At 34.3% G+C, this 17,107-nt stretch overlaps 1 protein-coding gene across 4 annotated transcripts in view; it reads left to right on the plus strand.

The window, feature by feature from the left end:
* Positions 1–17,107, plus strand: part of LOC136043983 (coiled-coil domain-containing protein 50-like) — a 200,203-nt gene that overhangs the window by 127,871 nt on the left and 55,225 nt on the right. For all 4 annotated transcript variants that reach the window (XM_065729091.1, XM_065729085.1, XM_065729079.1 and 1 more), the window contains one exon: positions 10,654–10,832. In XM_065729091.1, the coding sequence (XP_065585163.1) occupies positions 10,654–10,832 (179 nt within the window). The remainder of the gene's footprint in view (positions 1–10,653; positions 10,833–17,107) is intronic.

Here is a 17,107-nt window from a genome sequence, read left to right on the forward strand (position 1 = left end):
GTCGACGGAAAATGATACATGGGGGATCCCGCTGATTACTGATTACTTTAGTAACATTATTGCGCTGATCAGTGATCAGTAATTTTTTTTTTTTTATGACTAGCTGAGTTGTATGCATCAAGTTAAATACAAATTGAAACAAACTTTTGATTCAAATAGTGTTACATGTGATGCAAAAAATGTACAGCTGCATTTAACTAATGAGGCTTTTACAACATTAGTTATCCTTCTTTTCCCTACCTGTATGATCGCATGTCTAATTGAAGCTAAATCACTTTTTCGCCGAGTTTCTATTCAGTTTAACCTGCTTCTATTCAGCTTCTATTCAGAAAATTTGCCTTATTTTGGAAAATAGGGGAAAACATCCCCTAAAAGTCATAGAATTTTAACGAAAGTCACACCATCGCATTCGGCGTATCAAAGAACCATATAGCAAAAATTTCAAGCTCCTCTCTAAAAAAATGTGGAATTTCGTATTTTTTGCCAGAAGACAAATCACGGGCGCGTGTTTATTTGTTTGTTTTTGTTTTGTTTTTTCTTTTCCCCAGGGGTCATCGTATCGACCAAGTGGTCCTAGAGTGTCGCAAGAGGGCTCATTCTTGCGGAAATGAAAAGTTCTAGTGCCCTTTTTAAGTGATCAAAAAAATTGAAGGGCACCTAGGCCCCCTCCCACGCTCATTTTTTTCCAAAAGTCAACGGATTAAAATTTTGAGATAGCCATTTTGTTCCGCATAGTCGAAAACCATAATAACTATGTCTTTGGGAATGACTTACTCCCACACAATCCCTGGGGGAGGGGCTGATTCTAGAGGGGCTGATGCTGATTCTAGATATATAAGTTTCATCAAATTTAATCTTTGTCATCAAAAGTTACGAGCCTGAAAAAAATTGCCTTATTTTAGAAAAAAGGGGAAAACACCCCCTAAAAGTCACAGAATCTTAACGAAAATAACACCATCGCATTTGGCGTATCAGAGAACCATATAGCAAAAATTTCAAGCTCCTCTCTAAAAAAAATGTGGAATTTCGTATTTTTTGCCAGAAGACAAATCACGGGCGCGTGTTTATTTGTTTGTTTTTGTTTTGTTTTTTCTTTTCCCCAGGGGTCATCGTATCGACCAAGTGGTCCTAGAGTGTCGCAAGAGGGCTCATTCTTGCGGAAATGAAAAGTTCTAGTGCCCTTTTTAAGTGATCAAAAAAATTGAAGGGCACCTAGGCCCCCTCCCACGCTCATTTTTTTCCAAAAGTCAACGGATTAAAATTTGGAGATAGCCATTTTGTTCCGCATAGTCGAAAACCATAATAACTATGTCTTTGGGAATTACTTACTCCCACACAATCCCTGGGGGAGGGGCTGCAAGTTACAAACTTTGACCAGTGTTTACATATAGTAATGGTTATTGTGAAGTGTACAGACGTTTTCAGGGGGATTTTTTTGGTTTGGAGGGGTGGAGTTGATGAGAGGGGGCTATGTGGGAGGATCCTTCCTTGGAGGAATATGTCATGGGGGAAGAAAAATTCAATGAAAAGGGCGCAGGATTTTCTAGCATTACTATAAAAAAAAACAATGAAAAAATAAACATGAAAACGTTTTATTTGAAAGTAAGGTATTGCATTGAAATTTAAAACGAACAGAGGTTATTACGCATATGAGGGATTCTAAAAATACTTTAGCATAAAGAGTGAGGTATTTAGGAGGAGATAAATACCTCGCTCTTTATGCTAAAGTATTTTAGTAATTTCAACTATTTATTGTACGGCCTTTTTGATTCAGGGGTCATTCTTAAAGAATTGGGACAAAACTTACGATTTAGTGTAAAGAGCGAGGTATTAACGAGGGTACAAACACCCTCGTACACATAATCTATATATATAAAAATAAGTTGTCTGTGGATGGATGGATGGATGGATGTGTCAGGTGACGTCACCTGAAAAAACTGGATCAGGTGACGTCAAAACTGAAAAAACTAAAAAAAGGCAAAAACTACAAAAAAAACTAAAAACTAATAAAAAAAATAAAAAAGCTAAAAAACTAAAAAAACTATAAAGGTAAAAACCAATAAAAAACTAAAAAAAAACTGAAAAAACTAAAAAAAGGCAAAAACTACAAAAAAAACTAAAAACTAATAAAAAAAGTAAAAAAGCTAAAAAACTAAAAAAACTAAAAAAAGGTAAAAAACTAAAAAAAATAAAAAATAAAAAAAACTAAAAAAAAGGAAAAAACTGAAAAATAAGCTAAAATAAAGGTAAAAACCAATAAAAAACTAAAAAAAAAAGGAAAAAACTAATAAATGACGACACTCAAAGAGAAAAAAAAGGCAAAAACTACAAAAAAAACTAAAAACTAATAAAAAAAATAAAAAAGCTAAAAAACTAAAAAAACTAAAAAAAGGCAAAAACTACAAAAAAAACTAAAAACTAATAAAAAAGCTAAAAAACTAAAAAAACTAAAAAAAAGGCAAAAACTACAAAAAAACTAAAAACTAATAAAAAAAATAAAAAAGCTAAAAAACTAAAAAAAACTAAAAAAAACTAAAAAAAGGTAAAAAACTAAAAAAACTAAAAACTAAAAAAAACTAAAAAAGGTAAAAACTAAAAGAACTAAAAAAGAAAAAAATAAATGACGACACTCGACGACTGACAAGAGAAAGCGACCAGGACAAAAGGAATGTTCGATTAGCAATCAACAAAGCACCGGGACACAGGGAGTATAAATGACGACCCGGGGGAAACAGGGGGATATAAATGACGACCGGGACAAAAAAACTAAAAAGAAAAAAAAAACTAAAAACTAATAAAAAAACTAAAAAATCTAAAAATCTAAATAAGCTAAAAAAGAAAAAAAAGGAAAAAAATAAAGGAGAAAAACAAAACTAAAAAACGAATGTATATACAGACCGGGACACCGGGATACAAATGACGACCGGGACCCGGGACACAGGGAATATAAATGACGACCGGGACACAGGGACACAACTCCGGTACACCGGGATACAAATGACGACCGGGACACAGGGAATATAAATGACGACCGGGACACAGGGACACAACTACAACGGGGACACCGGGGGAAACAGGGGGATATAAATGACGACCGGGACAAAAAAACTAAAAAGAAAAAAAAACTAAAAACTAATAAAAAAACTAAAAAATCTAAAAATCTAAATAAGCTAAAAAAGAAAAAAAAAGGAAAAAAATAAAGGAGAAAAACAAAACTAAAAAACGAATGTATATACAGACCGGGACACCGGGATACAAATGACGACCGGGACCCGGGACACAGGGAATATAAATGACGACCGGGACACAGGGACACAACTACAACGGGGACACCGGGGGAAACAGGGGGATGTAAATGACGACCGGGACACCGGGACAGGGAATGGTCGATTAGCAATCACCATCAACAAAGCTCAAGGGCAATCATTAGAATCATGAGGTATAGATCTGAATACAGATTGTTTTCCCATGGACCATTATATGTTGCATGTTCAAGAGTCGGTAAACCTGACAATCTATTTATATGCAAAGACAATGGGACAGCAAAGAATGTTGTATATTCGCAAGTTTTACGTAGTTAAAACCATATATATATATCTATCTATATTCACAGGTGGGACATAGGGACACAACTACAATGGCGCGTAACTATTATGGCGCGTAACGACTTACGCGCGCGGGGGGGCTTGGGGGGGGCGCGAAGCGCCCCCACCAACTAGGTGTTGGGGTGGCGCGAAGCGCCACCCCAACAGCTAGTAAAAATATAAGAATATAAAAGTTTGTTACGTAAGTTAATTCTTAAGTTACGTATATTTTTTACTAATAAAAACGTTCGTTAACAATTAAAAGTTCTAGTAGCCTTTTTAAGTAACCGAAAAATTGGAGGGCAGCTAGGCCTCCTTCCCCACCCCTTATTTCTCAAAATCGTCTGATCAAAACTAAGAGAAAGACATTTAGCCAAAAAAAAATTAATATACAAATTTCATTTCAATAATTTATGTGCGGAGAGCCAAAATCAAACATGCATTAATTCAAAAACGTTCAGAAAATTAAATAAAAAAAAATAGTTTTTTTAACTGAAAGTAAGGAGCGACATTAAAACGAACAGAAATTACTCAGTATATGAAATGGGTTGTCCCCTCCGCAATCCCTTGCTCTTTACGCTAAAGTTTGACTCTTTGCCCCAATTCTACTTTTTAAAACAATTAAAAGCTTTAGCGTAAAGAGCGAAGGATTGCGGACGGGACAACCCATTTCATATACTGAGTAATTCCTGTTCGTTTTAAGTTTTAATGTCGCTCCTTACTTTCAGTTAAAAAAAAACTAGTTTTTTATTTAATATCAAACATATAAAATGTTTGGCATTGAGCGGCCGGACAATATAATTGCCAAATTTTTAATGACAATATAATTAAAGTGTCCCAACTTATCACGTAAGGGGGCTATCCGGGAGAGAGATTGGGAAGGGATGCCAAGGGGGACTAGGACCCATGAAATAAAGCTAATCATATGAAGAAACAACTGAAATCAATGCGAGTGATACACTGTCGGGACATAAATACCTACTTTATTTGCCTCGATCTTACCGTAATCATGCTATCAAAAGGTTCCCGGTAATGAACTGTAAGTAAGAGTGACACGGCTTAATTGTAACAGAAAATCTAAAGAACAAAATTTTTATATCAAAAGATATATCAAAGAATCGACTTATTATGCTGATTACAAACATACAAGATTCATTAAGCTTAATGTTATCCATCAAAGCTACGCGCCTGAGAAAATTTCCCCGATTCTCAAATAAGGGGGAAACACTTCCTAAAAGTCAAGGGGTCTTAATGACATCATTAAGATCATATGATTATTAAGATCATAATTGAAATTAATGACATCATGGATCTTATGATGTGATGTGATCTGATATGATCTTATGATGAATCTGATGATGGGATCCAAAGTTCATCATCGGATTCTGTGTATCCGAAAACCCTATTGTGGAAGTTTCAAGCTCCCGTGGAAGCTGATAGGAGGGCTTGTTGCCCTCCTATCAATTTTGACGCTCAACAATTGCCCTAGAACTTTTAAATGACAATCGAATAAGCCCCCTCTGAAGCTTGTACGATCACCCCTTCCATATTAAGTTCCTCTGGGAAATAATAAACAAGCAAACATTATGACATTGAACCCTTTTGGCTCTTAGCTATAGGCAATGCTATAGGATTTAAAGAAAGGTTTCAATTTCCCTTCTTATGAATACCCGGAATTATCAAGGGAGAATGTGTGTGTGGGGGGGTGGGAGAATTATCTGGAGGAATTTTCCGTAGGGGTGTATTTTCCACGGGGTATTTCCAACGGGTGGGTAGGTAAACGGTGACTCCATGAAAAACCCTTTATCAAAGGACATTCCATAAAGGCTTAAGGTAATAATAAAGGCTAATAAGATTTATGGGGATATCCCTAATTGTCCTTAATTTCATCAATTCTATGCTACAACGTTGTTTAATTTGTTAAAAACCTGAGGATAAACTTATAATCTTGATTGTAAAATATGCCTTCCACTGACATTAGCTGTTATAATTTATTAAACAAGTCACTTTGTCAATAAATCCTACAAACGATTACCTTGTGACAGCATAGTGGATACGACTGTGCCGTTCGATTGAGTATGCTCGGGTTCGATCCCTACTGTCGCAAGGAAGTATAACCTCTGTGATGAAACGTTTAATAATTTTTTTGTTTATGTTTGCAACAAATTTCGTAAACTTCGTAAGCAATAACCATGAGGTATTGTTAGGACCGTCCTCGAACTAGAATTGAGCGATTTTTTCCTTGAAAATTTTAAAATTGCTGCCAAACATTTTGTTTTTCCCCATAAAATAAAACATAGCCGAAAACTTCATAAGTAGCCTAAACTGAAAGAAAGAGATTCTTGATAATAATGAAAATGAGAAACGAATCAAATTTTGATGCTTATTTAAAATGTATGAAATTCCTCCAGTTTAATGTGACCCATCAAAAGATGCGTACCGGAGAAAATTTCCCTGATTTTCAAAAAGGGGGATAACTCCCCTAAAATTCAATGGATCTTAATGAAAATTAAACAAAAAAAAGTTTTTTAAATGAAAGTAAGGAGCGACATTAAAACTTAAAACGAACAGAAATTACTCCGTATATGAAAGGGGATTTTCCTCCTCAACTCCCCGCTCTTTACGCTAAAGTTTGACTCTTTCCCTTAACTAAACTTTTTAAAAAGTATAAAACTTTAGCGTAAAGACCGAGGCGTTGAGGAGGAGAAGTTCCTTTCATATACGGTGTAATTTTTGTTCGTTTTAAGTTTTAATGTCGCTCCTTACTTTCATTTAAAAAAAAAAACTTTTTTTGTTTAATTTCTGGACGTTGTTGAATTAATGCATGTTTTGATCTTGGCTCTCCGCACATAAATAATTAAAATGAAATTTGCATATTAATGTTTTTGGCCACATGGCTTTTTCATTGTTTTAATCGGAAGATTTTGAGAAAAAAGAAGCGAGAGAGGCGGCCTAGTTGCCCTCCAATTTTTTTATTACTTAAAAAGGCATTAACTTTAAATTTTTTACGAATGTTTTCATAAGTAAAAAATATACGTAACTTACGAATTAACTTACTTAGCGAATTTTTGTATTCGTATGTTTTTATTGCGTACATGAGGGGGCTCGCCCCTCGTCGATACCTCGTTCTTTACACTAAAGCTTAAATTTAGTCCTAATTTTTTAAGAATGACCCCTGATCACAAAGGCCGTAGAATAAGTAGTTGTAATTACTAAAAATACTTTAGCGTAAAGAGCGAGGTATTACGAGGAGGTAAACCCCTCAGATACGTTATAATGTCTATTTGTTTTCAGTTTTAATGCTGCTCCTCAATTTCAGTTGAAACAACTTTTCATATTTATTTTTTCATTGTTTTTTTTTAAATAATTCTAGAAAATCCTGCGATCCCCTCCCCCCTATTGAAAGTCTCTTCCCCAATGAGAAGTTCTTCCATGGAAAGATCCTCCCACGTAACCCCTCACCTCAACTCCCCCCCCCCCCCGCAACCAGAAAAATCCCCCTGAAAACGTCTGTATACTTCCCAGTAACCATTACTATATGTAAACACAGGTAAAAGTTTGTAACTTGAAGCCCCTCCTAGGGGGACTGCGGAGGAGTAAGTCGTCCCCAAAGACATAGTTATTAGGTTTTTCGACAATAGTGAATAAAATGGGTATCTCAGAATTTTGATCCGGTGACTTTTGGGAAAAATGCTAAAATTCTAAAAGATACATCGAAAGAATCGAATTTTCATGCTGATTCTAGATATATAAGTTTCATCAAATTTAATCTTTGTCATCAAAAGTTACGAGCCTGAGAAAATTTGCCTTATTTTGGAAAATAGGGGGAACAACCCCCTAAAAGTCATAGAATCTTAACTAAAATCACATCATCGTGTTCAGCGTATAAGAGAACCCTGTAGCAAAAATTTCAAGCTCCTATCTACAAAAATGTGGAATTTCGTATTTTTTGCCAGAAGACAGATCACGGGTGTGTGTTTATTTTTTATTTTATTTTTCCCAGGGGTCATCGTATCGACCAAGTGGTCTTAGAATCTCGCAAGAGGGCTTATTCTAACGGAAATGAAAAGTTCTAGTGCCCTTTTTAAGTGACCCAAAAAATTGGAGGGCACCTCCCATGCTCATTTTTTTCCCAAAGTCAACGGATCCAAATTTCGAGATAGCCATTTTGTTCCGCATAGTAGAAAACCATATTAACTATGTCTTTGGAATGACTCACTCCCCCGCAGTCCCTGGGGGAGGGGCTGCAAGTTACAAACTTTGTCCAGTGTTTACATACAGTAATGGTTATTGGGAAGTGTACAGACGTTTTCAGGGGAATTTTTTGGTTTGGGGTGGGGTTGAGGGGAGGAGGCTATGTGGGAGGATCTTCTCTTGGAGGAACATGTCATGGGGGAAGAGAAATTCAATGAAAAGGGCCCGGGATTTTCTAGCATTACTATAAAAAAACAATGAAAATATAAACACGAAAAAGTTTTTCAACTGAAAGTAAAGAGTAGCATTAACACTTAAAACTAACAGAGATTATTACGCATATGAGGGGTTCAAAAAATACTTTAGCATAAAGAGAGAGGTATTTAGGAGGAGATAAATACCTTGCTCTTTATGCTAAGTGTTTTTAGTAATTTCAACTATTTATTCCACGGCCTTTCTGATTCAGGGGTCATTCTTAAAGAATTGGGACAAAACTTAAGATTTAGTGTAAAAGCCGAGGTATTAACGAGGGGACAAACCCCCTCATATACATAATAAAAAATATAAGAGCTTAAAAGTTTGTTACGTAAGTTAATTCTTAAGTTACGTATATTTTTTACTAATAAAAACTTTCGTTAAAAATTAAAAATTCTAGTTGCCTTTTTAAGTAACCGAAAAATTGGAAGGCAACTAGGCCTCCTTCCCCACCCCTTATTTCTCAAAATCGTCTGATCAAAACTAAGAGAAAGCTGTTTAGCCCAAAAAAATTAATATGCAAATTTCATTTTACTAATTAATGTGCGGAGAGCCAAAATCAAAATGCATTAATTCAAAAACGTTCAGAAATTAAATTAAAAAAAAACTAGTTTTTTAAACTGAAAGTAAGGAGCGATATTAAATCTTAAAACGGACAGAAATTACTCCGTATATGAAATGGGTTGTCCCCTCCCCAATCCCTTGCTCTTTACGCTAAAGTTTGATTATTTGCCACAATTCTACTTTTTGAAACAATTAAAAACTTTAGCGTAAAGAGCGAGGGATTGCGGAGGGGACGACCCATTTCATATACGGAGTAATTTCTGTCCGTTTTAAGTTTTAATATCGCTCCTAACTTTCAGTTTAAAAAACTAGTTTTTTTATTTAATATCCAAAATAAAACCAATATATTATTTTGTATATTTAGTATGTTCTTTCTTTTATGAAAGTAAGTCACAAATGCAGTAATTTTCTTCTTCTTTTTCGGTCTAAATTCAAAGAAAACGCTTCATCTAAAATATAAACGAAATTTGACTTTTTATGGGTTGTAAATCTATGTCGCAAAATCGTAGAATAACACAAGGTAAAAGGCCTTTTTTAAACATTATACGACTAAAAGTTGCGTGTTTAGTGTACTTATTATGATCTAGGGAAGTCTAAGCCATACAATCCCCCTTGTAAGTGCCCTCACAGTCCTGTTTTTTACAATTTTCTTAATAGAGTTTTAACATAAATTTCTTCGAAGAATTGACAGTATAAAAGAACAATATATGGATCTTTAAATCCCACTTATAGAAAAAATATTGTTTTCTTATTTTGCTGCTTTCTTACTTTTAAGTTTTAAATTTTAGCAAATTGTTTTACCAGATGTTCTAGTTCTAAAAGACCAATGTAAAGGAGTAAAGACGAGATAGAGAAGGAATAGAATAGATCAAATAGGAAAACTAGGTTTTTTCAGCTGAAAGTAAGGAGAAATATTAAAACGCAAAACAAACCGGAATTGTTCTGTATATGAGATGGACTGCCCCTTTATCAAACCTCACTCTTTACGCTGAAGTCTTCTAGTTTTTTAAAAATATATGTCATTCAAAATCAAGGGCCTTTGTGCTTGAGCCGTCTTTATTACCGAATTGTGATAAAAAGTTAAATTTTTTTGTGAGGAGCTAGAGCTGAGGAGGGGTAACCCCCTCATATGCGAATATTTTCTATTCCTTTTAAGTTTTAAAGTTGCTCCTTACTTTCAGTTGAAAAAACTTATCTTTTATTTGATTTTTAACAAAAAACGAAAATGAAAGCTCACATGTAACATAAAATTTTATTTAAAATTTAATGTATATACAAGCATGAAGCCTCAAACGCTTTTTTCATCATGGGAGCCGACAGGACGGTTCATGGCTGGAAATTATTTCCTTTTAGTTCTATAACCAGTGAATCTTGACCATCTGCCACAGTAATATTACATAAGCCTGGTACTTTCACCAGTAACACTAGCTAAAAAGCGTAATACCATTTAATTCTAAATTTATCAAATGTAACTAATAATGCATCAAAAGAAATTGCTGATTCGAAATATTTAAAATTCGATAGTTTAAAGTTATCTATAAGGAGCTACAAGCCCGAGAAAATGTGTCTGATTTTCAAAAAAGGAGCGATCTTCATAAAACGATACCACCAAATTCAGCATATCAAAGACTTTTAATTCCGACCGTTTTTTTGCAAATCATGCCAGGAAATCCCCTTCTCTCTCCTTCCATGTAAAATCTCCTAGATACTTTTTTCCCCGAAAATGTTACAAAGGCTAGATGGGGGAAACGAATTTTCCCAAAATCGTGACCTATCTAGATCGTTTTTTTACAGCGAAAAAATGGTCGCATGTCAATTTTCAGAAGAATTACAGTACTGATTTTAAGAAAAACTTACAAATAAATAAATATATTTACAGTTATTAATAGATTAGTTATATAAGACAGAAGCAACAATCGAAAAGAATTATTCTATCGTTTTTTTACTATCATTTTTTTTTAAGGAGTAAAACTGTATAATTGCTCAAATTTTAAACTATTTGCCAATTTTATGATTGATAATGACACACTTCTTTATTTTTACTGTTTGTTTTTAGAATTTGCTTATATCGGATACTAGTGCTCCTCAGAGTTGGCAACGTGAGCAAGCTGAGCTTTCTTCACATAAACGAACATATTCGGGCGATGGGGGTTCACAAATGGTTCCTCAAGCTTCATCATCGAGGGATGTAACCTTCACTGGTAGGAAATCAAGAAATACTCAAGACCATCCAGGGTATGTAATAGAAAATAATTAACGAAAATCTGTTGACGCTCCCTAGCTTGGGATGAAAGTAATCTTTGGAAAGTTACATGAATTTAACTTGACTGTTTATTCAGTATATTTGTTTAGTATATTTGCACACTATGATCATAATAGTATGTCAGAATGCCAAGGATATTGAAATGGAATTTGATTGTTTGAATTGGTTAAGTGGAAACTTACGCTTATGCCTTATATTAGAATAATATATAGAATTATATTATTCTATATAATATAAAAATTATTAATGTTATTAATATGAGAATTATATTATTCTTTATATTCACTTGTTCTTTATGTTCTTCATATACACTTATTCTGTATATAAGGATTAGGAAAAATCGAGAATCCTTTCGGTGTTTTAGTTTTTGGTAGTAGCGGACGCCAGATTAAAAAGAGATACGTGGCTGAAAAATCACGTATCTTTTGGCTGAAAAATCAGCCAAAAATAGGCTAAAAACACATGGCATCAAACACCTTAAGAAGGTGTTGACGGTGATGTTGTCACAACTTAAGAAGGTGTTTGTTGTCTTCGTAAATCAACAAATTTTTAAGGTTTAAATTTTTACACACAAAGAACATTGACAAGTTGAACTAAATAGTTTTGCTTATTTATATTCACCTTTAGTTAACAATTGTTATCTTTAATTATCACGTTTAATGTTATGTTTTATTTAATGTATAATTATTATCATGTTGAATTATAATTATCAAATATTAATATTAAGTATTTAATTATCAGGTGAATATCAAAATTGTTATTACTGCATTGTGAATTACCGCAACTACACAACCTTCTCTAGACAATATTACGTATAATACACGTTTTGCAACTTGCAAATGTATTATACTCACTTTTTAGGAGAAAAATCCAAATTCAATGATGTATGGATGGAGTAAAGCGCAAATGATGCCCTGGAGTGGGCTTAAGGGAGTTTTATAATTTGGGCAGTAAATTTCACCAATATTTTTCTATAAAACTTTGGTGGACAGGTTTGAGATTTTTATGGTCTGAAAATTATGGTCTTCTATATGGCTGAATCCACGGTTTAAGTATCCTTGAATATACACGTTTCTTTGTGCATCATCGTATTAAAAAGAATCTTTTCATGGCTCTGTTTTTTTTTTTTTTTTTTTTTTTTTTTTTTTTTTTTTTTTTTTTTTTAATAAGTGCATGGATGCCAAGGTCAGTTATAAAAAGAATTCTGTTTTTTTCTACAAAAAAATGAATTAGACGCCACAAATTAATACAACTAGATTTGTTTACTTAAGCTTTGTCTTAATGGAGGCTGTCTTGACCCTGTATACACCTGCTGATATTTTCAAAATCAGTAAAAAATCGAATCCTTCAGGCTCAGAATAGAAGCAAATAAATTGTCCTTCCAGAATTTGTTTTGTCCTCCTCAAGATTCCCGTGGTCCAGCCGAATTACCTCAAAATATTCGTTTTGATTGGGTAAAAGCAATTTTGAGTCCCTTTTTAGGGTATATCAGGGACCTAAACAACTCAGCCTTTTCGAAATATGTTCTCTCTTAGGTTTTTCTTGCTTATTTTGCATGCTCAGTAAGTTGCGAGCTGATAGGACACAAAGCCAGCTTGGGCGAAGGTAAAGAATACGGCAAAGGCAAAAGGTAAAGGTAATACATATTTTACGGTTTCTAGCAGCGGTGCTGATCTCTGTTTGATGACCATTCAGCCAGAAAGTGCTGTGGGGGGCTGGGGATCAGTCATCCTTTATTTTCGCACATCCTTCCTGTTTCCCCTCCCCAGATTTCTCCAAGTGCTCATTTAGAGCCGGGTCAGCTCTGACTGATTTTAAAGCCACGCCACTGACTCTCGTAACCAACGACACTAGGTCTCAAACCTCTGTCCCCATGGAAAAAGTTTAGCGCACCAACCACTCGGCTAAGAGTGGTTGAGTGTTACGAATAGTTACAAGAAATTGTTTTTAACAGCCTTTGTCTTGATTCAGGCATCTTTGTCCCTGTCTACATGCTTAGTAAGTTTAAGTCAATAGGATAAAATGAAATATGTCAGCCCAGTTTCAGTTGTCAAATACCAATATAACCAAATTTCATGCCTATCCGAGACGAAGCACATGTTAGGCTAATGTTCGGGCTCGAGACAGCCAAAATTATAAAGCTTTGCAAGGCCGTATCCAGGATTTTTTTTGGGGGGGGGACAAAACTTACACTCATCAAAAATTTATTTATAAATATTATGTTAAATTTTGACGAATCGAGCAAACATTTCGAGGAGAGAGGAGGGTCAAACCCCCTAACCTTCTCGGGTACGGCCTTGAATCTTTGTCTTTATAAATTATGTTAGCTACGTTTGCTTTGCTTTCATGGTCATCCTTAATCCTTCTTCTTGAAAAAAAATGTAAAATATCGCTTTTTGTAGATAGGAGCTCTAAACTTCACAAATAGGTCTTGGATTGCCGAGTTACCGTTCGGCCTAAGTTCCACTCTTGATTGGATTAAAGAGAGGGAATATACCTCTGAGCTCTGAATCCGATGGTTTGATTTGTAAAATCTTTTGCCTTCTTGGGGGTGTATATTCCCGTTCTAAAAAGATAAGGTACATTTTCTCAGACTCGCATCTTTACATGGGTATTTTTAAACTTAATGAATTCCAGATATTTGAAATCAGCATAGAAATATGGTTCCTTTGATGGTTTAATTTTTATCAAAATTCCTTTTTTACAGCTTTGGTTATTTTTGGACCTAGTCGGTTCATACTAATACTTCGTTCCTTGCCACGAACTGTTTTTTTTCACTATTTCTAGAACAGTGTAATTTCGAAAATATTTGTCACTATTTTTCATACCTAAAAATCGAAATTTTTGTATATAAAAGAGTTTTCTCTAGAGTTTACAGAAATAGCCAGTTCTTGAACAGTATCAGCCTTTTGATTTGTTTCATTTGTGTAATCTTCATCTGTTGTATTAGGAACTATTTAAGTTGACAGTTCATACTTCCCATATCTTTTTCTTTAGTACTTCTCGTAATGCAAGAGAAGATGTTTATCTTAATGAACTCATTAATCATGGTTTCTTTATGAAAATTCTTGCCTAGGTTAAATAACAACTGTTTTCCCCTGGCTTCAGGCTATAAAATAGAGATGAATATGATAAGTTCTCTGATTCAAGGTTATTATTCTTCAGGGGCTATCGTTACTTGTTATTCTCAGGGATAATTGACTAAATTATTCTTTTTTCTCTATACGAGGAACTAACATATATAATTTTGGTGTTAATTAAATCCGATGAACAAAAAGATCGGGAAAATGTTTGTGCATATTTTAATTTAGAGCCTTTATTTTCTTCTCTCTTTTCTTTGGCAAAAATAGAATTATTGGAAAAAATAAAACAATAGAAAGGAAATATAGAATGTAAGTATAGATATAAAAAATTAGAGGGGAATAGAAATTCTATAAATAATAGAAAGTTTATAAATGATAGAAATTTGTTCTATAAATGATAGAAGGAAATAGAAAGAAGAAAGGAATAAAAGAAAGGATTATAATTCCTTTTTATATCCACTGGGTTTTTGTTTCTTCCATTTGTAAAAAAAAAGGAATTATATCCTAAAGGGAACTTAATGATAAATAATCAAAAAATGAATTAAACGACTGAAAAATATAACCCAATCTCTGATAAAACCACTTTAGGTAGATCACAGTAATAGTTATGATAATTTTTAGAAGGAAACGTTTAGTTTTCTGCTTAGTGACGGAAATGGCAAATTTATTTATAAGATAAACTCAAAATGAATGAAGAAAAACACTTAAAATGAAAACTTTTTCCATGTGTCGCTTATTCACCAGGGAGTAATTTTGAGTTGTTATTCTTAATATAAATTGAAAAAAATATTATGCTACTTTAGTTAAGAACTAGTATTTATAATTGTGGTGCTATGTATTACATCTGTCGTAGTCATGACCGTACCTGGAATTTTTGTTCGGGGAAAAATATTTTTCGGGGGAGGGGGGATTAAAAACCGATCAAAAATTTGTTTTATGCATTTTATTAAGTTTTTTCGAGTCAGAAAAACACTGGGTGGGGGGGGGAGGGTCAAAACCCTTCCCCTGAATACGGCCTTAGACACAGCTAATGCAGCAAAGTTGTTTTAGTAAAGAGCGAATTGTCTCCCGTGTACTAATTTTCCCCTTGCCTCGACATGCAGAACAGTTGACAGTAAAAGAGGGTGAGAAAGACCAACTACTCTTTTAATTCGGTTTGTTCCTCGGGCGTCTTGCGGATCCCCACATGACATGGAATCAAGATTTAAAGATAGCCTTTCTAATCAGAACGGCTGAAAAGTCCAATAAATATGCTTCTGGGGACGAAATGACATTTGTATGCTCAGGGGCAAAATTTTAATATACGCGTAGCCCATTTAAAAGTAGGAACTTCGCAGAGACGATTCATAAACAAAGCACACAGTATTGACTTAATCAAACAGTTCGTGGTAGCGAACTGTAGTAAGGAGCGACCCGTCTCAATAGTAACCAAAACTTTAAAAATGGAATTTTTATGCCAATAGTAACATCAAAAGAATTGCATTTTAATGCTGATTTTAAATATATAAGTTTCATCAAGATTAGTCTTACCCGTCAAAAGTTACGAGCCTGAGAAGATTTGCCTCATTTTAGAAAATAGGGGGAAATACCCCATAAAAGTCATACGATCTTAACAAAAAATCACACTACCAGATTCAGCGTATCAGAAAACCTTACTGTAGAAGTTTCAAGCCCCTATCTACAAAAATGTGGAATTTAGCATTTTTTGCCAGAAGACAAATCACGGATGCGTGTTTATTTGTTTTTTTGTGTTTTTTTTCCATGGGTGATCGTATCGACTCAGTGGTCTTAGAATGTCGAAAAAGGTCTCATTCTAACGGAAATTAAAAGTTATAGTGCCCTTTTTAAGTGACCAAAAAAATTGGAGGGCACCTAGGCCCCCTCCCACGCTCATTTTTTCCCCAAAGCCACCGAATCAAAATTCTGAGATAGCCATTTTATTCACCATAGTCGAATAACCTAATAATTATGTCTTTGGGGACGACTTACTCCCCTGCAGTCGCCGTGGGAGGGGCTGCAAGTTACAAACTTTGACCTGTGTTACATATAGTAATGGTTACTGGGAAGTGTACAGACGTTTTCAGGGGATTCTTTTGGTTTGGGGGAGAGTTTAGGGGGGGGTTACGTGGGAGGATCTTTCAATGGAGGAACGTTTTCATGGGGAAGAGGCTTTCAATGGAGGGGGCGCAGGATTTTCTAGCATTATAAAAAAAAAAACAATGAAAAAATAAATATGAAAAGTTTTTTCTACTGAAAGTGAGGAGCAGCATTAAAACTTAAAACGAAAAGAGGGGTTTAACGCATTATGACATATGCGCATTAACGCATATGAGGGGTTTAACTCCTCGTAATACCTCGCTCTTTACGCTAAAGTATTTTTAGTAATTTCAACTATTTATTCTACGGCCTTCGTGATTCAGGGGTCATTCTTAAGGAATTGGGACAAAATTTAAGCTTTAGTGTAAAGAGCGAGGTATCGACGAGGGGTGATCCCCCTCATATACGCAATAAAAGCATACGAATATAGAAGTTCGCTACGTAAGTTAATTCGTAAGTTACGTATATTTTTTACTTATGAAAACGTTCGTAAAAAATTAAAAGTTATAGTTGCCTTTTTAAGTAATCAAATAATTGGAGGGCAACTAGGCCTCCTCTCTCGCTCCTTTTTTTCAAAATCTTCCGATTAAAACTATGAAAAAGCCATTTAGCCCCAAAAAAATTAATATGCAAATTTCGTTTTAAATATTTATGCGTGGAGAGCCAATATAAAAAAATGTATTAATTTAAAAATGTTCAGAAATTAGACAAAAAAAACAATTTTTTTAAAATGAAAGTAAGGAGCGACATTAAAACTTAAAACGAACAAAAATTACTCCATATATGAAAGGGGCTTTTCCTCCTCAACGCCCCGGTCTTTACGCTAAAGTTTTTTACTGTTTTGAAATGTAGAGTTAAGAGAAAGAGCCAAACTTTAGCGTAAAGAGTGGGGCGTTAAGGAGGAAAAACCCCTTTCATATACGGAGTAATTTTTGTTCCTTTTAAGTTTTAATGTCGCTACTTACTTTCATTTTAAAAAACTTTTTTTGTTTGTCTAATAAAGAGCAATGGCGCTGTAGTCCAAATCATTTACAGTAAAAATCTAACTGTAATACAGTATGTACATA

The sequence above is a fragment of the Artemia franciscana genome, chromosome 1 (assembly GCF_032884065.1).
Source record: "Artemia franciscana chromosome 1, ASM3288406v1, whole genome shotgun sequence".
Taxonomy (NCBI): Eukaryota; Metazoa; Arthropoda; class Branchiopoda; order Anostraca; family Artemiidae; genus Artemia; species Artemia franciscana.